The 25,334-nt window shown below is 44.8% G+C and overlaps 1 protein-coding gene across 12 annotated transcripts in view; it reads left to right on the top strand.

Moving 5' to 3' along the window:
• The window catches only part of LOC147613543 (DNA polymerase eta-like), a 102,761-nt gene that overhangs the window by 25,925 nt on the left and 51,502 nt on the right, over window positions 1–25,334 (top strand). For 10 of the 12 annotated variants that reach the window (XR_015263212.1, XR_015263210.1, XR_015263211.1 and 7 more), the window contains 3 exons: window positions 13,061–13,172; window positions 13,283–13,432; window positions 16,483–16,647. Coding sequence is in view for 8 of the 12 variants with exons in the window: in XM_086781521.1 (XP_086637647.1) it covers window positions 13,061–13,172; window positions 13,283–13,432; window positions 16,483–16,647 (427 nt within the window). In the remaining 4 variants the exon portion in view is untranslated. Of the gene's footprint in view, window positions 1–12,287; window positions 12,310–13,060; window positions 13,173–13,282; window positions 13,433–16,482; window positions 16,648–25,334 lie in introns of those variants that run through there. The other 2 variants (XM_086781525.1, XM_086781527.1) reach the window with 2 other exon arrangements.

The raw sequence follows: 25,334 nt of genomic DNA, 5'->3' as shown, positions 1-25,334 counted from the left end.
GCCTTGGAAAACTGCTGCTGGAAAAATTTCTGTGAAATTCCGTCCACAGGCTGCCAAATTCCGTCGCTTGCGTTTTTCCGTCCGTCGGATTCCGTCGCCGCTATGTTTCCGTCCGTCGGAGCTCCTCCGTCCGGCCACCAGTTTCGGGCGGCACTAGTGGGGAGCCCACCACCTCCGCCCAGCTCGCGGGCGGTTCAGCCGGCGCCTGCTCCTGCCGCCGCCCAGGCCCCCCCCTCCGTTCCGTCACACAGCACCCGCCGGCCAGCGTCGCCTCGACCTGCCATTCTGTTCCGGCCGACCACTCCCGTCCACGCCTCTCCGTTCCAGTCGCCGTCTGCTCACGTCTCCGTCAGCGATCGGTGTTCCGACCAGCGTCGTCCCCAGGCACCGGCGTTTCCCCAGCGCTCGACGTTTCTGCTCCGGCCGCCGTTCGCGCCTGCTCGTTTGCGTTGCCGTTCCGTTCCGCCTCACTCCCGCCAGCGACTACACCGGCTTCCGCTTCGCACCTGCTCGCTCGACACCTGCAGCTGGTACAACGCCTTCCCGTTCTGACCTGCTCGCCTGACACCAGCGCCGGGAGCCTGCGTCTGAAGCCCTTACCGCTTCACGCCTGCTCGCAAGTCGACGACAGCTGCTTCCGCTGGGACCCGACAGCTGCACAACCCTCCGCCTCTGCGCTTGCCTAACCCGACACACCTGGCCCCTGACGAGCACCTGTGTGCATATCGTGCACCTGTGATTGGTCCATATGCATCAATTGCAAGATCAGTCGCGCAACAGTGCTGAGCATCCTTAGAGCTGCCACGGCAATTCCATAGAACACAGCCATACGCCTCATCCGCCTTCTCCACCTGCAACGACTGGCCACCTGCAACGACTTGGTCCATTGCCCAAGTTCTTTTTCAATTTGTCTGCTTCAAGCCTGCTGCCCTTGCCTGAAGGTATTTTTCTGTACAAATTTCTAGGTCAAATACCAAATCTGCAACCATTGTAGTGCAGGTCATATGCCGATTTTGCAGACAATAAATACTGTGCAATCAGATTGAAAAGAAAATTGCAGATGAAATTTGGGGGTTTTTGAAATTGAGGTCAAAATCAGCAAATTGAACCTCTCTAATTTGCAGAAATTTGGGGGTTTTCAAAATTGAGGTCAAAATTGGCAAATTGAACCTCTTTCACTTGCAGAAATTTGGGGCTTTTGTGAAAATTGGCCAATTAGATGCACATTGAAGCGATTGGAGTGCATAAAAATTGGGGATTTTCTGATTGGAGCATGTAATTGGGCATTACAGCTGCGATTTGTCGCGTATGTATACACATTGAGTGTAATTGGACAATTTGGTGCAGGTTTACACTTGCTTTGGTTTGCAGGCATACATTTGCACAGGACATTTGGTTGCCTGGCAGTGCACATTGGTGCTTGGTTTGCTTGCAGATATATTTTGTTGACATGGCACAGAATGCTACAGATGTATTTGGTGTGCTCACCCAGGAGGACAAGCTGGATGGATCTAATTACTCCCTCTGGAGTTTTATGATCCGTAATTTGCTGGTAGCCAAAGGGCTTTGGGGCATCGTGTGTGGTGATGACACACGCCCACATACCATTCAGCCAGCCACGCCTCAAAGGGGAGGTGCTCAAAGAGCTCCTGATGTAGATCCTGCTCCCACACGAGCAGAAAAGATGGGACTCTAGAGATGCACAGGCCATGTCATTGATAGCCCTTTCAGTGAAAAGGACTATTATTCCGCACATTCGTTCATGCAAGACATCGAAGCTTGCATGGGACACATTGGAAGCAATGTATCAGGTACGCAACGAGGCAAGAGTTGCCTACTTGAAGAGGCAATTGGATCTTCTTTCTATGGATGAGGGTGATTCCATGGCAGATCATCTCACCAAAGTGAAAGATTTGCAGGAACAATTGCTCAACATTGATGAGGTTATCCCAGACAGACAGATGGTCACCAACACTCTTCATTCTTTACCGCCTTCCTACTTGGGCTTTCACACCTCTCTCAACCTCTCGATGAGAGGAGGTGGTGATCCCGTCACTTTTGAAGAGCTCGTGGGTTTACTCTTGCAGGAAGAGCAAACAAGAGCAAACATATCGAGCAACCGTGGTGGAGAAAAGGCATTTACAGCCAAGGATAAGGGTAAAGCAAAGAGCTTTAAGCATGGGGGACAACAGTCTAGCAAGGCTGGTCATGGACAGCCCTCTTCTAGTGGTGAAAAGTCTGACAAAGGGGATGCAAACAAGCCCAAAAAGAAGGGCAAATGTCACTACTGCCATAAGCTTGGACACTACATCAGTGAATGTAGGAAGCGGATTGCAAAAGAGAAAAAGAAAGAAGCAGGCAATGCAGTAGCAGACTCTTCGGATGACAAAGCAAAGCAATCAGCTAATGTAATCCAGGAAGAGTACACTTTTTTGGTCACATGCACTAGTGACACACCAAGTGCTTCGAACACTGATATGTCTTGCATTGCATCTGACAGACAGAATGCATCATGGTATTTTGATAGTGGTGCTTCGAGCCACATCACTTCATGCAAAGATGTATTTCAGCACTTGGTTTATGCTTCAAATGGCCGCACTGTATCATGTGCAGATCATACCACATATCCAGTAAAGGGAATTGGTAATGTCATACTTATTGCAGCCAATGGTGCCAATATATGTATGAAAAATGTATTGTATGTTCCAGGGATAAAGAAAAATCTGCTCTCCGTCTCAGCCATAAACGACCAAGGTTTAAAGGTTGAATTTGAAGATGGGAAGTGTTTGGTAAAAGACCCATCAAAGGGTTATGAAATAGTCACTTCTGGAACACGATACAAAGGCTTGTATAAGCTGGACAGCTATGACAAGCGCACTTATGATGCAAATACAGTGGCTGCCCACACTCCTGCTATGCATGATGCAGAGCTATGGCATGCTCGTTTTGGGCATGTAAATTTTCAGAGTTTGATGCTTTTGCAGAAGCATCATATGGTTGATAATATGCGGCCTCTTGAGTCTCCGCCAAGACATGTATGTGAGGGGTGTATTTTGGGAAAGATGCATCGGAAACCATTTCCCAAAGATGGACCTGTTAGAGCTGAAAGTAAATTACACCTCATACATAGTGATGTATGTGGTCCAATGCGGACACCATCCATAGGGGGGCATCTTTACTTCGTCACATTCATTGATGACTACTCCAGGTTTGCTTGGGCTTACCCTTTGAAAGCAAAAGAAGATGTGTTTACATGCTTTCGACACTTTGTAGCAATGGCTGAAAATATGTGTGCATGTAAAGTCCAAACACTCCGCTCAGATAGAGGTGGAGAATACATGTCAAATGCATTCAAGGATTATATGCTTCAAAAGGGCATCAAACACCAATGTACTGTGCCTTATACACCGCAGCAGAATGGTGTAGCTGAAAGGAAAAATAGATCTCTCATGGAGATGGCAAGATGCATGGTGAAAGCACAAAAGTTGCCTCACAAATTCTGGATGGAAGCTATAATGTGTGCAACTCATGTGTTGAACAGGTGTCCAACAAAAGCTTTGAAAACCATAACACCATTTGAAGGTTGGTATAGCCGAAAGCCAACAGTGGATTATATGCGTACATTTGGGTGTTTGGCATATGCACATGTGCCAGAACAACTCCGAACAAAGCTTGATGACAAAGCAATTAAATGTATTTTTGTGGGCTACAGCAATGAAAGCAAAGGATACCGTCTTTATAATCCAACTACACGAAGGATTTTTGTGAGTAGAGATGTGGTATTTGCTGAAAATTCAGAACAGCCCATGGTCAGCTTGTATAAAAATAATGATACAGGCATACAGGACATGTTTGATGGACTTTTACCCATTGCAATTAGGGGGGATTCAGATCAGCCAGCCCCTACACAAGAAAATCCACATGTAGAACATGTGGACCAGCCAGCCATTCAGCCCCCTTCTGTGGAAGAAGTGGAAGATCTTGTCAGGGAAGAGCAAACAGCCATAGACACAGCCAAGTCAGTGCCAAGATGGTTGCTGAAAACTTTGCAAGAAAGCAAACTTGCAGCTCCACTCACAGGTAGAACAAGGGCTAGTTCCAGCCATGCCTTGAATGTACATCGTGGGGAGTCTGCATTCGCAATGGGTGGTCTCTTTGATTCAGAAGAGCCTTCTTCTTATGAAGAAGCACATGAGAATGAGCATTGGTTGCAAGCTATGCAAGCTGAAATTTCTTCTATCATGAAGAATAATACATGGGATCTTGTGGAATTGCCTAAAGGCAAGCATGTAATTGGCACAAAGTGGGTGTACAAAGTCAAAAGAAAGTCTGATGGTACTATTGACAGGTACAAAGCAAGACTTGTGGCTAAAGGCTACTCCCAGAAAAAGGGAATAGATTATGAAGAGACTTTTGCTCCTACTTCGAGAATGACCACAATAAGATCTGTGATTGCATTGGCTGCCCATAAAGGATGGAAAGTGCATCAATTGGATATCAAAACTGCATTCTTAAATGGGGATTTACAGGAGGAAGTATATGTAAATCAGCCCATTGGTTTTGTAGTTCCTGGTGAGGAACATAAAGTATGCAGGTTGCACAAAGCATTGTATGGGTTAAAGCAAGCTCCAAGAGCTTGGTATGATAAGATACATGCTCATCTAACCAGCCAAGGTTATGAGAATAGTCCAGCTGAAAGCACATTGTATGTGAAGAAAACCGATGCCGATATTCTCATAGTCATCTTGTATGTAGATGACATGCTCATTACAGGTACAAGCAAAGCACAAATTTCAGATTTCAAAGCTGATTTGAAAGCTGAATTTGATATGTCAGATTTGGGGCCTTTACACTACTATCTTGGCATACAGTTTATGCATACAGATGATGGCATTGTTATGCAGCAAACTAAGTACATAAAAAGTTTGCTAAAAAGGTTTCACATGGATGAATGTAAGCCCATTTCTACTCCGGTAGAACCAGGTGTAAGGCTTACTATGCATGATATTGGAGAGCCTTTTGAGGCCGGCCTTTATAGCCAGGCAGTGGGATGCCTCCTTTACTTGTGTAACACGAGAGGGTACCCTGGATCTTGGTTTGTTCTATCCCAGGGGGGGCAGCTTGCAGCTTTATGCATACAGTGATTCAGATTGGGCTGGTGATTACGATACCAGGCAATCCACCAGTGGGAATTGTTTTTTTCTTGGCAGCTCATGCATATCTTGGTTGAGTAAAAAGCAACCCACTATTGCTACATCTACTTGTGAGGCTGAGTACAGGGCAGTCTTTACAGCTACAGTAGATTGTGTATGGTTGAGGAGACTATTGGCTGATCTTCGTGAGTGTCAGCAGACACCCACCACCATTCTCACTGATAGCCAGAGTGCTATGGCCGTGGCACGAAATCCAGTATTTCATGCACGTACCAAGCACATAGAGATTCATTATCACTATGTCAGAGAGAGGCTACATGCAGGGGAGATCAGTTTATCTTATTGCCCTACACAGGATAATGTTGCAGATCTATTCACAAAGGCTTTACCTCGAGAAAAGTTTGAAGCTTTCCGCAAAGCTTTGGGCTTACTCTCATACAGAGAGTGATCTGCTACCTTGTACAGGTTCACACTTCCACTACAGGGGGGATTTGTAGGCATATGCTCACTTATGGTAGTGCTATGTGTGAACAAGGCTTAACCAAGGGCACTTTTTCCCATGTGGTTTTTCCCCTTGGACATCAAGTGTGAAAGGACACTCTAACATATAATATTTTGTACTTCTATATTATATGGATGTGGCACACATGCAAGGGTTGACTTGCATTTTGTGGATACCACACTTTTGGCTCTCTCTCTCTCTCTCTCTCTCTCTCTCATTTTTGTGTGTGAGCTTCTCAACCTTGCACCTAACCCTAATGTGCAGGTTTGTGTGTGTGAGTGTGTGAGTCCAACACCCAACAGTTCACACACACTAGAACCGCTTTATTTAAAGCCTAGAATACTAAGTTATTAAGTGCCAGTTTACACAATCACCTGGCACTTGTTTATTCCCACATTAATCATTATTAATATTTAGTGTTCCCTCCATAATGATAATGTGGCTAGAAAGCCCACTCATCATGGACTAGGTTTGCTTCTTATTTTGGTTGCTTCTTCTTTTTGTTGGAGATAGAGGTATCAAAGTTTGTCGAATATCAACTTGGCAAGTCTCTTCCGACACTCTTTGATGTAGTGCCCCGGCTTGTGGCATTAATGACACTTTCCTTTCTTTTTCATGGTGTCACCTTGTGACAAGCCCACTTTGTTGGTATCCTCTATTGGCATCACATGTAGATCTGTTCTTCCTTGTCTGCTCCTCATGTGGGAGTGCACCTCAAAGGTAATAGGATTGCTTCCTCTCCTCATAGAGAGATTTAGAGAAATGTGAAAACTCTGATAGGACTTAGGTAGCGAGTTGAGAATAGTGGTGTTTAATTTTCTGTTATCAACTACCTCATTAATATTCAACAGCTGTTCCTTAAGGTTTGTTACCTTGGTAAGGTGATCCGATATGGAATCTCCCTCGTTCATGGTTAGGTTGTCCATCTTCCGCATCAATTACATGATTGGTGTTTCATTATGGGAGTGGAATATGGTCTCAAGGATCACCCAAGCTACCCTTGTAGAGGTGTAGGATCAGATGTGAGGAATAACGGATTGCTTGACTGAAAGAGTGATCATGGCCATTCCTTGTGCATCATGAGCATCCCACCATCTTTGATCTTGAGTGAGCGGAGGGGTGTGCTTGAGTTCTTGCCACCAGTTGTAGTTTGGGTCCCCCTTTCCTGTTGTGGTTGATGCTACTGAAGAGGTTGTAGTTGCTAATGTTGCAGGACGAGGCTCTTGCCTCGTAATAAAAATCCCCCACAGTCCCTTGTCTATCAAAAGACTCTTTATTTTGAAGTTCCATTGTGAGTAGTCGGAACCGTCAAGATAGTCCTCGGTTGTCATGAATCCACTAAACTCAAAAAGGTGTGAAACAAGTGCTCTTTGCGACATCCTCACAATACGGGATTTCCCAAAGCAGTATGAGGTGCAATGAACAAGAGAGCCACCCTTGGATTAGAATTTTTGTGCACTCAAAGCTTACTGGAAACATGAGAAAACAAGCGTGTGCACACACTACACCGAGATATGACGAGATAAAAGATGCGATTGTGAAAGTATACCAAAAAACATGATGTATACTTGAGTGAGCAGAACAAAGCTCCGAGATATGTGCACAAGAACTGGAGTGCCTATGGATGCCTAATCCTCACAAGGTAAAAGAAATTTCTCTGGACTTTTTGTTTACGAGTCTCAGGGATGTCCCAATCTAAGATTCTGAACCTTTGAGCAATCGAAAATCCGTTCGGAACCGATGATATAGCCCAAGTATTGAACCTCTTTAACGTCGAAGATAGACTTTTTGGCGTTTATGTAGAGCCCATTTTTGGAGGAGCTCAGATAACTGTCTTTCTAGCTCGCCCTCTAAAGTCTTGAACTGATTAACTCTAAATGATCACACCTACCATCATACTTACTAAAATTCGGTTGACTTTGAATGACGGGAGTCGATGACGGACTGCTGGCTGGTGGCACCTGAGGCTAGGGAAGTTGAAGAGAGGTGCTGGTATCTAAAATGCATGGCCTCCTTTTCCCTTTGGTGCTCGAGTAACGTACGTTATCGATCGAGCTCTTGTTGGTGCTCTCGAGCAGTGAGTTTGCCGGCCCTCTTCGATCCTGTGTTGGCCCGTATATCTGCTTTTTCTTGCTTCAGCGTCTACTTTTTCTTCTCTCCGTCTAGCCTTGTCTTCTCTTCTTTCTTGTTCCATCTGAAAGAAGAGGGAGATGTAGTCAGGGGTTGTTGGAGGTGGAGGAGGACGTGTTGCGGTTGCCTCCAAGAGTTGGAGGCGCTCCATGAGAAGCTGGTTCTGAGCTCTGAGTAGAGCTATGGTGTTTGCTGTAGTCGGAAGAGCAAGGTCTCCTTATGGGGAGACGTCTTCTGGCTGATGGGTACTCTCCTCTGTAGACATGATGGTGAAGTCGTTGGCCGTGCCAGAACGCAATCTGACCATCGAAGGATGCCCTCACGCTAGGATACGATGTGTGTGGACAAGCTGAATCTGATATCGATGTAACATGCAGCGGAAGTATTCGTAATTGAGGATCCTGTTACACAAATGCTCACACCGTCTTCTATATCTTGAGTTTTGCGAGTTTAGCAATCCACTTTAAGACTTCAAACTTTAAGAGATTTGAGAGAGAGAGAGATGGAAACTGTACACAGTATGGGTTCCTGAATTACCCACTGAAAGGCCCCCTATCCCGTTACTTGAATAGTATTTGCTTTATTACTTTGAAGAGACTGACGGTGGACTGACGATAAGCCAAACACAAGATCTAGGAAGACCAAGAGTCGGGCTGAATTGTACACGGTTGCAGAAGCACCAATGATGTCCAATCTCGAGCCTATGCACTCTTCCCAATAGAACGAGGGAAGGCTGCCAATCTGAGGCTGAGATAGGGGGTGTTTGGGACTGTTCTAGGCTATGTATGAATGCATGCGGGTTACCTTCACCGGATGGTTGTAGCAGAACGATGAAGGGATGAATGCTGAAACTTGGTTGTATGCAGAAAACGCAAGGTTTACTGATGGCTGAATGTTGTAGACTGCTGCGTTTTGCTGATGGAGGGCTGGATGCTCATGCATTGATGCTCCTGGGACTGTAGGATGAAACGCTTCTCCAAAACGCTGAAGGCTGATGTGATCTATGGGCTGGATACTGAAGCGTTGAAGCGCTTGATGCTGATTGCTGAGATGATATGAATGAATGGTGCAAAGCAAGCCTATTTATACTAATCTGAGGGCTGGTCGGTTGGCACTTAATGCTGGCCGACTGGACACTAAACGCTACACGACTTGCATATGATGGATAAATGGTATTAAATGCTGGAAATTATGGAAAAAATGCCAGATAAATACTAATAAATATCATAAGGATACCAGATGCTATTTCAAGGCTTCAGCAATGATCTATATGCAATGGATGAATGATATGCAATATGCAGAGTGCTTTCTAATGCAAACCCTAAGGTTTCTACCGACTCTACATGCATGAATGAATCTCTTCAAGTGGGTTAAGGGACTTGACTGGCCGACTGACTCGCTATGGCTGAGGAATGACCTACGTAGCTCGTGCCTGACTTATCCTGAACTGAGGATTCCAATGGGGTCACGGCATACAACAATTATCGTCCTAAAAGTTACTAATAATGTACAATGTTGCACTGATGATGATAAGCCATCTTGTCACCGTGCACTACAGTGCAGAGTGCATGCGACCACGCGATAGAACAAGTCGTTCCCCTTGACATTACATGGTGTGTGAGCTCTCTTCTTCTCTCTCACTCGCTTGCATGCCTCGGTGTTGAATCTTTCTTAGCTTGATGGATGGTTGCATGATTGGGTTTGGCTTGGGCCTCATTCTTGCTTAGAGCTGCTCTTTTCCTACCTTCAGATCTTGATTAGAGCCAAGTGTATGGATCTCCTCTTACTTCCGTCAAGAAAAGAAGCTCTCCCTCCACACGTCATTAGTAGGGGATCTTTCCTGTGTAACAACAGAGAGGAGATCCAGATGAGGAGCTAGTGCATCCACAAAGGAAGTTGCAACTTGTGGCTCTTCGGCGGCGAATTCCCCACATCATTGTATTGCAAGGTAAGACACCGAACTGAATAGCGTGCTCCGGCTTCATGCAGGTGTCACACCAAGGTGCTTGGCATGCTTCTTCTGTATGCCCTTCCTTGTGGCATTGGTGGCACCACACCTCTCTTAACCCTTGGGGGTTTAGATCTTTTCTTGCTCAAATTTTCTAATTGTTTCATTATTGCTTCAAGCTTCTTGTTCAAATCCTTCTCTTTCTTCTTACTCTTCTTTTCTCGCACTGTGAGTTGGCATGCATCTTGCTTTTCTTTTTCTTCTTTCGTTTCTCCTCCTCCTTGTCTTCTTCATTACCGGAACATTCTTTCTTTTTCTTTTCGTTATCTTACTGGTTTCCATCTTCAGAGCCCTCTCCACTAGCTCTTCCAATAGACTCCTGGTTGGATGGTAGCATTCTGCTTCTCGGATCCTGCGATTGTTTGAACTCTTGATGAACCAATCGCGCAAACTTTGCTTGGTTGTGTGGAACTCAACCTCCGAGATAATTCCTTGATTCTCTCAATAAATTCCCTGTGGACATCAATCCGTGCTTCATTTCTCAAGCTGGCATAACAAATCCTGATCACTCCTTGGATCCCTGTATGTCGTGATGAATGCTTGCCGCATGACTTCATAGGTGGGGATCCTTTTTGCACGATACTGATAATGCCATCTTTCTGCTTTCTCCTCTGAAGTTTGTGTGGAGTACTTTGCGAGACCACTCCTTTAGTCTAGCCAATGTCTCATATGCTAGGACATGGATTCATGGTTATTTCTTCTTGTCCCCCTTGTAGTGTGATAGCTCGAGCTTCACCTGAGTTGTTAGGTGGATTGCTACTTGTTCTTGCTATGTGGTTCTTGAGTGCCTCGACACTCCCTCGGACTCATCCTGGCTAGTTACATAGCTGCCATTTCCCGGCTTCCTGTTCTTCTCTCTTTTGATCTTGGTTCTATGCTCTTTTGATCTCAGTTCTTTGCTCTTTCTTCTTGTCCCCCTTGTAGTGTGATAGCTCGAGCTTCACCTGAGTTGTTAGGTGGATTGCTACTTGTTCTTGCTATGTGGTTCTCGAGTGCCTCGACACTCCCTCGGACTCTGCCTCGACACTCCCTCGGACTCATCCTGGCTAGTTACATAGCCGTCCATTTCCCAGCTTCCTGTTCTTCTCTCTTTTGATCTTGGTTCTATGCTCTTTTGATCTCAGTTCTTTGCTCTTTCTCCCTGTGTAGTCACTTGTTCCATTTGCTTTCTTGTCTTTTTGTTTCTTTCCTTGTCTTTCCCCTCAGGTGCTCTTAAACTTAGCCAGCGTCTCTTAACAATGTAGTGACGACTTGTATGCTAACTTTGACTTTCGACTCCATGCTTGCTTGTTCCTAACCCCAAGACACTACGTTCGGATGGCGGTAAAGAGATTCAGGTCTCCGCCATTCGAATGCAGTGCCTTGGGGTATCAAGCCACCTCTATGGTTCCCGACAGGTTGTGCTTGCCTGCTTGCCTCGATCAGTTCTTTGGCCAGTTGGAGGACCTGTTCATGGACATAAGGAAATCATCTCGGGTGCAGAATTTAACGAAATCGTGTTGCACACAACATTCATTAAATCAAGGCATCCCATATCATCAGACATATTCGTTATTTCATAAACATTAAAATCTACTTGTACAAAATGTTATATGTGTTGAAGTCTAACAATATACACAAGATATTGTCAACTCCTTTGAGCACAACAAACTAGCGTAACCATTTAAGAAAATTGCATGAATCAACAAATCAAACAATATCGCTCCTAGTGTTGAGTTAGCCTCCAAAACCAAAGTCGTCTGCCAAAATATTTGTTGTGTGGCCCAAGTACTCCTTATGCCATGAAGCTCCTGCTGCCCAGAGTAAGAACCTGCCTTGTCTGCCATGAAGCAAAGCAGGTGCCAAATAGACCGTCTCTAGGTTGTAAAAACTCTGCCTTCGGTATTATGGAGAAGGCTAGGCAACCCGCTCATCTGGTGTAGCTTCATCTCAAGCATTGGGAAATTGGAAAAATTTAAGCAACCTCTCCATGGATTTATTTGTTTACTGGGCCATGCATGTTTGGATGCGAAGAGCTGCTGCTACACAAACCTTAGGCAAGTAAAGTTTGGTTGCTTTGACAAAAAAATAACTGTAAATCTCCTTTTGTAGACGGAAATGGTGGCAACCACAAAAATCTACGCAGCGACCACAACGTAGATCAACGGAGAGATTGATGGTTGCTTGGAACTGCTAGGCATCAGCAACTACTAGAAGGTGGACTGACCACGTTGTTGCTCGACAATGTTGCTGTCATGGTTTGACAGGCGGCAAGGACGAGCTAAGGTGATGATGATTGTGGGGAAGGTGGCAGTTTGACAGCGACCTTAGCCAGACTAGTGCACACCAAGCAGAAGAGACCGTATAAGCTGTTGGGTTGCTGAGACCAAGCTGGTTTGTTGACGGCAATGAAGATGATGGCGGCTTACTGCTCTCGGGCCGTACCCCTTCAAGAGAGAAGAAGAGGTTGGGGGGAAAAAAGAAAGGAAAGCAAACAACCCATTTCTGTGGAGCTTAAGAGACTCTTGATACCAAATGTAAGCATTCACACAAGAGTAATGCTTAAAGGACTCTTGATATACCAAATGTAAGGATTCACACGAGCAAGCTTCAATCCTAGGCAAGACATTGAAGCTCAAACATGGATAAATAGATGAGGAACTCGAAAGAGCACAAAACCCTAGAATGGCATAGATTGTTTAACCTCCCATATATATATATATATATATATATATATATATATTAGTGGCTTCTGGGTGTCCAATATGCATCTCACTGGACACAGCGTACTTACATGCCCCTTGTGTCTTTCTGGTCTCCCATTCTACACATCAGTGAGTCCCTGGGCATAACAACTGTCACTCAAGAACCTCAACAGCACAAACAAGTGTTCACACTTAATACATTAAAATCGGTGATGTGTCGTCCTATGCTGCCATGGATTCCAGGCTTCTAGTAACGCACATTCGTCACCTGGGGGAGAGGGAAAAAGGGGGTAAGGGGGGGTGGGGTACTGCACACGGGAATGTGGGGAGCTCCAGTTGATCCTTCTCCACAATCTGCACTTCTTAGAATGTCGATTGGACCTAAAGATCTTGTTGCAACTGAGCTCCTATCAGAGAGATTGACAAGGGTCTCAATTCTATGCAGCTTTGAACATATTTTTTAATATCAAGGTAGATGTGTTTGTGATTGTGTGTTTGTCCTGTAAACGTGCTATGACTTTAATTTTTGTGAGCATATGTACGAGGGCACAGATGGTCATTTTTAAGCTTTTGTTCCTTGAAGAAACATGCGTGGAGATGAGGCGAAGAAGGTTTGCCCAGAAATAGAACTGGTTCAGGTCCCTGTAGCCCATGGGAAAGCTGATCTGACACAGTATCGTGATGCCGGTTCAGAGGTGGATTGTCTTCAATCTTACATTTGGGTGTTTATTGTTGCTGGTAGTGAACACAATGGCCTAGGTATTAACCATTTGCAGTCCTAATGAGTGTTTTTCCTGTTTTGAAGGTCGTATCCGTCCTTTCTCGAATGGGAACATGTGAAAGAGCCTCAATTGATGAGGTTTATTTGGATATCACAGACGCTTCAGCAGCTTTATTGCTTCAAGAGCCTTTTTCAGAGGAGGTTCTCAAGTCCCACATACTCGGATATTCAGAGGTATACAGCTCCAAACTTGGCAACATGTACACATACATTGGACATGAAAGATGGAAGGTTTCTGGTAGCAACCCATTTGCGAGAAGGGTGGCTCTTGGAGGCGGCCAAATTGAACGGTGGACACCTTTGGTGACCCTCACCATGCGTGCCCCCCACCCCCCTGCCCTCAGCTCTTTTGCTAGCTTCGTACTTCCCTTTTGACCTTGTGATTGATAGGATGATTGCCTGTGTGTAGACTGTTTGAGTGCAATCACAGCTTCAGAGGCAAGCAAACAACTGTTTGTGTCCACCCTCAAGGAATTGGTGATGTTGGAACCTCTAATAGAGAGTTGGAAAAGAAATGCAAATTGGAGTGCTAAGCTAGATGCAGTTGGAGCTCTATAAGCTGAAGAAAGAAAGAAAGAAAGTTATATTGACATCTACAAAAGGCCAAAATGACCTATGAGACAAAGGATTACATCATGTCCATGGAATACATCATCATGGGTACTAAAATGAAATGAAAGAAAATGACAAAGCTAAAATGCTAGAGCTGATCCATGTACAAAGCGCATAGGCTCGCATATCATCCTAAGATATCCCACATGGGGTGCTGCAACATGGCATTCAGAGTGGTAAAGTTAAGCCAGTCTGAGGGAGTCCGGTATGGTGATGCGGGCATGGGTGGGGGCCTCCGGGTCGAGGTCGTTGACCTCTGCATAGCTCAGTGGCTTTGTCCAGTGTCATTCCTCTCGGTTGGGCTCCTACATCAGCCTGGGGTCTGAGTAGGGTGGGTGGGTCTGCCCTCAAAGCTCGAGTCTGAAAGAAATCAGTGAGAGCTCTCTGCACTGGTCCTTGGGTAGGTGATACTGGTCTGGGCTGCAATAGTGACTTCCTGTGTTTGCGAAGCTCTAGAACGAAAAGCCGTAGGCATCTTTGATCTGGGAAGTCCATGATCCTGGAGAGTGGTCCAAACCCGTCTCAGAAGAGGCAGTGGGACCTCCCCCTGATCTCATAGTATACTGGACATCAACTGGTGGATGGCAAAGCTGACACATCCTATCCTCTGGTGCAGCCGTCCCTGGCCCATATTTGGCTGTCTCCAGTGTCAATTGGTGGGATGATGTGCAGATCTGGCCAATCGCACATCTCACTCCTAATGACAGATGTGTTTCCATGTAGTGTGGGCGTGTAATAAAGCTATCCTCCGTCAAGTGAAGAAGGTGATCTCTGTAGAAGGCCATCTTCGTCCCCAGGGGCTGAGTGGCTGAGCGCAAGGTCCTCTATGTATCCAGTCCAACAATGTCCTTCCTAATGACCCTGTTCAGCTCTGTGCGGCTGAGATCAAATGAAGGTGCCTCTATGCTGTACTGAAAAGGGGGGAGTGCTTCCATCTGCATGCCATGTAAACTGAACCAAGTGCCCACCTGTGGATACCAGCACTGTGTGTCTCCATCTAGTGCCAGCTGTTTGGAGGACTTCAGGGTGAGCCGAGGGTATTTGTCTTGGGGACTTTAGGAAGAGCACCAAAGAGAGAGGTCTATGTGGAGCAGAAAATCAGATCTTGCGCAGGGATCCTCCTCAAGAGAAAGGGAGGACAGCCAGAGAAAGAAAAAGTTATCCTACATTATGTGGAGTGTTACTCTTCATCGCCAAGGGAATACTTACATTCATCCCAAGGGGAATACTTACATTCTTCCCCAAGGGAATTGTTAAAAAATGATCCTAGATGAGAGGTGAAATGTAAACAGGAATAAATGAGAGAGACGTGTATCTGAGATGCACAAGAAAGATAAATCTCAAAGCATTTATACTTGTGGGTACTTAATAAAAAGAGGGATGAACAGTTTAGGTTCAGTTATAGAAGTATGTGAAAAAAATTATGGGCCTTTAGAGGTGGATGCATGAAACATATACAAAGGGGTTATAGGGCTACCTATCCATTACCATATATGCATTATGAGGATCTCTCAACCAGCTTTAGTTTGTGGAAATACTTATCCTAGAAATAGATTAGTCCAAGCGCACAATTGGAAGGGAAATCACTAGCCGAAGCTCTGTCTAGGAGCTCCCTTGAGCCTGAGGTTAGACTGACACCATCCCACAACTCCTAATCCAAGTCAGGCTTCCCATATTACCAGGACCCACCTTGGAGGTGTTAGGCTTGATCGTGGCAAAGGCTTGTTTCAGGTTGACATCCGTGGATTCTCCCCATTGAAGGAAGTGGCAATTAATGAACCCTCTTCTCGCTTGTAAATCTTATTAAGTGAGGTATTTGTAACTTAATCAGTTAACAAAGGGTCATTAAATACAAAACTTTTACTAATAATCAATTAATGTTGTAAATCCATCATTAGTGCCACTGATTAGCAGTAGCCTAGCCTCATCATTAAAGTCAAACTAGTTAAGTCTATTGGGGACATGACAATGCAGTATTGAGATTTGTTCAGGAGGTTGGTTTACCTTTTTCAGGTGGAGGCAGGCTGTCACATGTGATGCTATGAGTAGTTAAAAAAGTTGTCACTCAGAGCGACGTTATCAACTTTCAGAGGATGAAGAGAGGAATGGGCATGCCCTAAGAATAAATATTTCTTTGGTTCTCTAATTCACGTTCTTAAAGGAAGGTTTTCATTTTCAAGCTCAAAATCTTAATCATAGCAAGAGCCTTGATTGGCCCTAAGCCATGGTGGTCCATGGGTTGCTATAAGCTCTACATAAAATGCAAGGGCTTGACATGGAAGGTCATAGGAACTATGGGAACAAGGAGTGAAAAGCATGACCATGTATTAAATCTAGGACGGCATGTGATAGCATTAGGGTACACCCCATAAAGACTTTATTCAGAGAAGTTTCAGGGTAGAAATGGCCAATTCGGTGACTTAGAATAGATGGAGGTAGAAACAGAGTGTAAAGATATGCCTACAGCATGCTTGGCCCCATGCCCCTGGAGATGGAGACTCATTGAGTAGTCACATGAGAATTTCAAATTGAGATTTTTTTCTTCTTTCTGGTTGGTGTCTCATCATGTCACATTTTATTGTCCTGAGAGTTGTCTTCATTCTTGCTACAAGGGTGCTGAGGAGCAAAGCAGTGCGGTCAGACAGTGGGTTTTAAGAAGTGAAGGGGATCCCAAAGATCGCATGCTGGCACGTGGAGCTGTTGTGATAGCAGAGCTTCGTATGGCTGTCTTGGAAGAGACTGGTTTTACATGCTCAGCAGGCGTTGCACACAATAAGGTAGTTTCTTTTCCAATATCACAATTTTTTTTGTCGTTTCCTACTCTAATTTTCTGTCTCATACCATTGAGATTATATGTGATATTCAACTGGAATGCATCTATGTATTTTTGTTTTCCTGCTATTGATTTGCAGGATGTGACTTCCATACAGCCTTTGATGTGATTAGATCATGCAGACAGGTGACACTTGGCTGAAAGCCTTTAGGAGGGACGCATTAACCTAATCTTGAAAGGGGGTTGGCAAGATATTTGACACTGGTGTGCTAGGCTTAACATACAAGATCCTGGCCAAATGTAGTCTTTGCCTTTGGCCTTTCCTCATCCATGGCACTTAGACAGGTTTTATAGGAGAATCTTGGATAAAATCATCTTGGAGGCTACAATGGGCCAGCAAATTCTTTTGGGTAGAACCTAGCTGTTCTTCTTTACGATTCCAAGAAGACCTATGTTAGAGTGGAGAGGAAGAATTGTTTGCCTCACTTCTTCCAAGCATTTGCAACAAGCTTGTGTATTGGAAGCATGTCACATCTCTCCTTGCCTGGCCAGTTCTGCTTGCCACGAGGTGGTATGCCACCTCATGCTGGTTATTCTCCCGCTTTTGTATGTGCTGGGTGAGGGAAGATGATAACCGGAAAATGAGGAAGGTTGTCATTTTGAACTTCCATGCTTGGAAGTTGTTCTTGTCCTCCAGCTTCTTGGTTACAATGTGGGATAAACTGTCAGACATTATTACTTGTATTAACTTTCACCTGCACCGAATATGGTATTCTATAGGCCAAACAAAACTTGCAGTAACTTCTGCACTCACAACCATTCTGTAATCTCCTAAGGTCTCATGGGATGCTATTTGTTATGTGCGTGGTATTAATGGCAAGGATTGTGGAATCAAGGTTGAGTTTGGATGATCAAGGTTAAAGGATAAATGGCACTTGATTGATATTGATAAAAATGTCATATTCAAGTTTATTTGCAAGGATGAGATGATCAAGGCAAAGGATAAAGGTTTTAGTCAGGTTCACGGGAAAAAATCCTTATGAACTAATGATTGTATACCCTGCATACACTCATCATTGAATTTTTGTATCCATGACATCACGGTTCAAGGGACAAGCTGTCAAGGAACTGAAATTAGAGTTCAAGGGGTGATTGGTCCAAGGAACTGCAAAAGCTCATAGACCTTGTGGTTAAGGGCCAGCTTGTAGTCAATCTTCTTGAAAGGGTGAGGAATCAGCTTTGCGTGATTTTTCATCCATTCCACACATTTGGACTTTGAGGAAAGTTTTGTTTTTCCAGAAGAGATCCTTCCATTAGTTAAAAAGAAAACACCTGTTCGTGAGCGGATTTCCATTTTGCTTCTAAGGTGGTGTCAGACTGCTTTTTCTTGATCGTTTTCTCTTTTTGTGTTCATTTCCCTCCATGCTTGTATTGAATCAAGGGATTTAAGTGCTTTCTTGCTATAATCTTTGATACCTACAAACCAAACATGAGTTTTATCAATAATGATTAAATAAGGGTGGGTTCCTATACCTACCACCTGCAAAACCTATAGGACCAAATCTTAAGTGCACACACTGAACCATAAGCTTAGTTTCCCATTCCCACAAACACGCCTTGGGTTTTCAGGCGTCGTTAAAAACCCGTAGATATTGATATGCATGAATCCAGGCAATGTCTACACAATAACATCATATGTGTCACAGACAGGCATGTGAATACAGAAACTAATTGCCAAAACACAGCATGCATTTAGCATCCATCACATCATTGATATATTCCAATACATATGTCACAAATATCAATCCTAAAATCACCAAACGACAAGCTTGCACATGACACAGCACTAGGGGCTGAAGTTAGGCCAGCCCCCCATCCCCCCTCTCCTCCCGAGGTATCTTTATTAACAAAAGAGTAATTTTCTTGTACATACGGGTGCCTGGGAGTTCATACTACACCGGCAGCACCTGATTTATCTAAATCAGTGAAAAACAGGAAAGAAAAACAAACCCTTGGTCACCAACCCAGGGCAAAGCAATCAACAACTGCTGTCTTGATTACCCCAGGGCACCTGTTAGGCCCACCGAGTGCTACTACGTGATCACAGCCTCTAGCTTAAAGCTGTCCACATAGCTGTTCACACAACCAGCTATGTTTCAAGCTTTCTGGCCACCTGTAGGCTCTACCAAATCATACATAAGTCCTCCATGTTTGCCCAGAATGACTTCCTCTCTGTCTTCATGACTGAATTCAGCCTGCATACTGTCCAGACAGTCCCAAAAACAGTCCCGGACAGCCCTGTGACTGAAACCGATCCCGTCAAGTGGGAAAGACTCTATTGGACACCTACACGTTTAATAGCACAACTTTAAAACCACAAATATGAAAAGGACAACTTAAAACAACTTGAAATTTAAATGAACAGAAATGGAAAGATGGACACCAGCACTGGGGCCGGAACGGGCCGACCCCCCCCTCAATATATGTTATATTTATTGGGAGTATTTAAAGAATACAATGCTCCATGGGTTCTGAGAACCAGATGATGTCCATGTACATATGAAAACAGTACTAAACAAATAGCTCGAATTTCGATGTAGAAAAACTCGGAGCAGAACGACCACTAGTGTGGTCCAATCACTACGGTCCTGTGCTTTCACTGGACTCCGCGGAGAGCACCACACTGGTGTTCCGAGACCACGCACAGACAGGCGCTCTCGTACTAACGCCTGGCTCTCCCGATCTCAGCACCTTTGGACCGAGGTTCGCCCATATAGCTTGGACAACCCGGCACCGAACGGGTGTAGGCCGAGCGGGACGAATCTTTTACCAGATTTAAACATTAAATGCTTTACTCAAATCTGAAAATCACTTGTAGTTGGTTGATAAAAGACCAAGACTTGTGGAATGATGAAGTCTTCCAGGTGATGAAGAAGCAGTTGCCTCGTGGTGAGCCACCAAAGCAGATACCTCCGTAAAAGAAAACCACAGCCACCTTATAGAATGCACAGCCTGCAACAAGAAGGTACAGCCTGCAGTACGGAGGGTACAGAGGCTGTTGCAGCCAATCTCTTGTGGAAACACAAACATAGGAGAGGTGTAGGGCAGCCACCAGGGAGTATAGTCGTAGCAGAGGGTACAGAAGCTACACAACCTGCAATTCTGCGCAGCCCACCAGTAGGAGAGGTGATGGGAAAGGCGCCTGTAGAAGATCATGCGCAGCCAGCACAGAGTCAGCCGCCTGTAGTGAATCAGGCGCAGCCAGCAGCAGGGACAATCGCCTGTAGAGAGTCAGGCGCAGCCAGTGCAGCAGCAAGCTCAGTCGCCTGTAGTGAATCAGGCGCAGCCAGCAGCAGCAGAGGGAACAGCCGTGTAGAGTGGTTTGCCCGAGTACAAGCGCAGCCTGAGGAGCATGCTTGGCTGCAGCCAGTCCACAATCGCCTCCCAGAAAGGAAGCGCAGGTTGGTGAAAGAAGCGCCTGAAGGAAGCGATGGATCCCCACGCTTGAGAGAGAGATTTCTTTTAATTAAAATTCAAGTGAAGTTAACCTTAGAGATACTTACGCATGCATGTGGGGGATTAGTGGGGGTTGGTGACCATGCCCACCCCCACACTCACTTAAAAGTGAGGCTCCCCACCTTGGCCCCAAAGTGGGTGCCCAAAGGGGGTGCCCACTTTTAAATAAGTGTGAACCCCTAACCTTATAAATCAAAGGGTTAGAATTTAAAACATTAAAACAACATGTACCATATACTTACCACCTGTTCACATGCACTGAAACTCGTCAGAATACAGGGCACACTTCACGACTCACTGGCAGGCGTCCCCGCTCAGTAAGTAACACGTCAGGCAGGCAAACACACGAATACATGTCATGCGAAAACAGTTTCAAACATGCAAAATATGTGTGCATGTGCAAATAGTAACATGGACATATCTCCCGTTCATGGAACATGTACAAAATATCTGTCGGCACAAAACTGGCACGACATAAAAACATAAAATCCTGGTCTTCCTATGGAGTGACAGTCCCATAGGTAAGACACAGTTCCAGGCACGAGTTTCCCTAGGTGTGACAGTCCCATAGGTAAAACACGGCACGAATACTGGCTCTTCCATGGCGTGACAGTCCCATGGATCGAACACAGTCCAGGTCATACACGGGTGGCACTGATCTGGCTCCCGTCCATACGACACCATCCTGCTAACACACGGGTGGCACCAGTCTGGCTCCCGTCCATGTCAGCAAAATACTGGCCTCTTCACATGAGACACCGGCCTGGCCTCAAGTGAACGAGACGCAAAAATGTGGGAATGGACCAAATGGTCGGCCAATTGGTGACATCCCCCCGGGCTTCTAAAGAGTTGACCTCAACTTAAAAGCCTCAAGATATGCCTGCAACAATTGCGGATAATCTGCAAAATAATCCTCATTTACCCATTTGGCATCAATAGGCAAATAATTCTTAAACTTCACAAGGTATCTCCTGGAAAGCTTTCCTGGAGGTAGCTTTCTCTCCTTGTGAAAAACAATCTGTTCTGGCTGGAGGATCTCCTCAAGCTCTTCAATTTCTGGCGGATCTTCTGTGACAGGCTCATCAGGATCTGGCCCCACATATTTCCGAAATAGACTCACATGAAAAGCATTGTGAATCTGCCAATGACTAGGTAAAGCAAGCCTGTAGGACACTTCATTGATTTTGTGAATCACCTTGAAGGGTCCATAATAGCGAGGAGAAAGCTTAGGATATGATCCTTCTCGTCCTGGCCTCTTCCGAAGCCTAGCCTTCTCAAATTTCAGCAATACCCAATCACCTTCTTTGACTTCCATGTCCCTTCTATGCTTGTCAGCAGCCTTTTTATGCTTATCCTGAGATCTTGCAATGGCTGTCCGCACCTGACCAAAGGCAACATCCAAGTCACGAACATATTCATCAGCTGCAAAAATCTCATCCTTGGTACGAAGGATGGGTGGCAAGACCACTCTGCCATAAATAACCTCAAATGGAGCCTTTCCTGTGGAAGCATGGATTGTATTGTTGTAGGCAAACTCAACAAGTGGAAGATACTTCTCCCATGCACTCTTTTGATCTGCCACATAACACTTCAGTAAATCCAACACAGCTGAATTTGCAGCTTCACTTTGGCCATCCGTTTGGGGATGATAAGCTGATGAAAACTCAAGCTTAGTACCCATATTATCAAACAAAGCCCTCCAAAATAGGCTTGTAGTCCTGGGATCTCTATCCCCAACAATGGATTTGGGCATACCATGATGCTTGAAAACATTAGCAAGAAAAAGCTTTACCATATGATCAGCTTTGATGGTTTTCTTGACGGGCAAGAAGTGAGCTTGCTTGCTAAACCTGTCCACAATAGTCCAAATAGCATCATTCCCATGCTGGGATCTAGGCAAATCCATAATAAAATCCATCGTGATACTTTCCCAAGGTTGCGAGGGAATAGGCAATGGCTGAAGCAAACCTGGAGGCTTTTGCCTATCAAATTTCACCTTTTGGCAAGTGATACATGCACGCACATAAGCCTCAATGTCTTTACGCATGCTTGGCCAAAAGAAATACCTCTGAATCATGCGAGTAGTAGGCATAATACCTCTATGACCAGCATAAGGTGGAGCGTGACATTCGTCCATAACCTTTGGACGCAAATCCTTCACCACACATAGGCAATTATCCTTCATGAGATAACCCTCATTGATAACATAAGAGGCATGTGAATGACCAGCCATCAAATCAGTCCATATATGGCAAAAATCAGCATCCAAATGATACAAATCTCTCATAGCAGATAGATCTCCATGAGAGGCCACTGAGACTGCAGCAATATAAGGCCTCCTAGATAGTGCATCGGCCACGACATTTTTCTTTCCTGGAGTATGCACAATCTGAAAATGAAACATGGAAAGAAAATTCGCCATTCTCATTTGCTTCTCTGAAAGCTTGGTTTGAGATAGAAAGTATCTCAAGCTTTGATGATCTGTCTTGACCACAAATTCAGCCCCAAGAAGATAATGTTTCCAAATCTTTAAGGCGTGAATTACAGCCAAGAGCTCTTTCTCATAGATATGCATATGAAGCTCAGCATCATGCAAACGACGGCTCTCGTATGCAACTGCATGCCCTTCTTGATTTAGGACAGCTCCTATGCAATCACCACAAGCATCACATTCAACCACGAATGACTTGTGCAAGTCAGGAACAATCAATACTGGACCACATATGATCGCATGCTTGAGCTGCAAGAAAGCATCCTGTTCCTTTGAAGTCCATTTGAACACAGTTTTCTTCTTCGTGAGATCATGTAGAGGAGTGGCAATCATAGCAAAATGCCTTATGAAACGCCTGTAGTACGAACATAATCCCAGAAAACTACGTACTTGATGTACGTTTTGCAATTCGGGCCAATTCCGAATAGTCTCTATCTTTGCAGGATCCATTGTAACTCCATCCTTGGATACAATATGTCCCAGATAATGAATCTCTGAAAGGAAAAACTCACTTTTCTTGGCATTGACGAAAAGTTTATGCTTCTGCAACTCTTCGAACACTGTGACCAAATGAGTTCTGTGTTCCTGCTCATTCTTGGAGAAAACCAAGATATCATCAAAGAAGACTCCTGTAAACTTGCGATGGGGTTGGAATATCCTATCCATCATTCGATTAAAAGTAGCAGGAGCATTGGTGAGACCAAAAGGCATTACCAAGAATTCATATAATCCGAAGGCTGTCCTGAATGCAGTCTTATGGACATCTTGTGGCACCACTCGGATCTGGTGATAACCACTCTTCAAATCAAGTCTGCTAAAGCAAGCTGAGCCATCAAGCTTATCCAAGATATCATCAATACGTGGAATAGGAAATCTGTTCTTGATGGTAAGCTTGTTCAAAGCTCTATAGTCTACACACATACGGAATGATCCGTCCTTCTTTTGAACAAGAAGCACAGGAGAGCAGTAAGGTGAGGAACTGGGCTGAACCAAACCTTTCTCTAAAAGCTCGTTTACCTGCTTCATAATTTCTTCTTGTTGTGCAGCACTCACTCGATATGCGGGTTTGTTAGGTGGAGAACTACCTGGCACAAGATCTATACAATGATCTTCGGGCCTTTGGGGAGGTAATTCACCTGGCAATGAGTCAGCAAAACAGTCTTTGAATGCATTAAGAAAATTCAGCCTATCATTAGACATAGCATCCACACTTTGATGATTTGGCACAAGACTATCACGCACAAAAACCAAGTACGCTGAAAGACTCTTTTTCATTGCTTTATTAATTTGGATGTGTGATACAACTGGGATAGAATCCCCTTCTTTGCCAGCATCAATAAAGTGCATGCGGCCTTTATGCATAAAAGAAATCATATTAGACTTGTAGTCTTTGCGGGGCTCAAGCCTATGATGCCACGGCTTGCCCAACAATACATCACATCCATTCAGTGGAGCAACTAGAAAATGCTCATTATCAAGATAGCCCTGAATATGAATACGCAACTTCCCAATCAAAGGGGTAACCTGCACCTCTTTGCCAATAAATGCAGCTTCAGCTTCAATCTGAGGTCCCATGTTTTCAACCTCAATACCCAATGCAGCTGCCATTTGCATAGAGATGAAATTGTCAGTTGCACAGTCGTCAAACATAAATAATGCGGGCTGATCCTTGATTTGCCCCCAAGCCTTGCAAACCATTCTCTCTTTAGCATCATGACCTGTATTACCTTGCACATCAGGAACTGCATGAACATTTGCTTTGGTGTGCTTGTCCTCGTGCTTTGGTTTGCGATCTGGGCATTGCTGGAACATGTGGTCTTTGCTACCACAAGAAAAGCATTTTCCATCCTTAGCATATTGCTCTCTTTGCTCCGGGGTTAATCCAAATTTGTTCTTTCTTGGGCCCTGATCTTTATTTTCAGCTTTACCACCCTTGTAAGGCTCCCGGAAGTTCTTTTTAGATGGCTGTCCGCCCTTTTGCTGATTTGGGACAGCCTTGTCCTTCGCCTTGGAACCTCCTTGATCCTGCTTGATCTTGAGCACCAATTGCTCTGTAGCAAGGGCAGAAGCTGTGAGTTGTTGCAATGTATGTTTTGGGTGTAATTCAATACCCGATCTATAAGCAGGTTGCAATCCAGAACGAAACTTCCTCTTTCTTTCCTCCTCAGAGATTAGCATGAAGGGAGTCACTTCCAGCAACACTTTCCAAAATTTGTTCACATACTGTTGCACACTCTCATTATCTTTTTGTTCCAGCCTATCCCACTTTTGAGTGAGAGTTTGCTCTGCATTGGGTGGCAAGAACTGAGCATAAAATCTGTCTTTGAATTCCTTCCAAGTAGAGATGGGATCCTTGGTGATCTTTTCGGTGATCCACCAATGGGCAGCAGTGCCTTTCAGAAACATGCTAGCATGGCGCACCTTCGACTTTTCTGTAAAGTCTTCATCGCTAAAAGCAATGTCGAACTGTGCCACAAACGCTAACACCTTAGAAGCATCGTGTTCACCATGAAAGACATCAAATTTGACAGATTTATCACGTGCTTTGAACTCCTTGAGCTTCCTGGTATGAGGCTCATGGTCCTCTCTTTTTCTTTTCCCCTTATCCAACGGGGTAGCCCTATCTGCATGGGCTCCATGGGCCGTCAAAGAAGCTTCATGGGGCATGGTGGCATGTGCTCCAC

Source organism: Cibotium barometz, chromosome 43 (genome assembly GCF_041138505.1).
Source record: "Cibotium barometz isolate CiBa-2024 chromosome 43, ASM4113850v1, whole genome shotgun sequence".
In the NCBI taxonomy this organism is placed as follows: domain Eukaryota; kingdom Viridiplantae; phylum Streptophyta; class Polypodiopsida; order Cyatheales; family Cibotiaceae; genus Cibotium; species Cibotium barometz.
The sequence above is the reverse complement of the archived record's forward strand: the minus strand, read 5'-3'. Positions and strand labels throughout refer to the sequence as shown.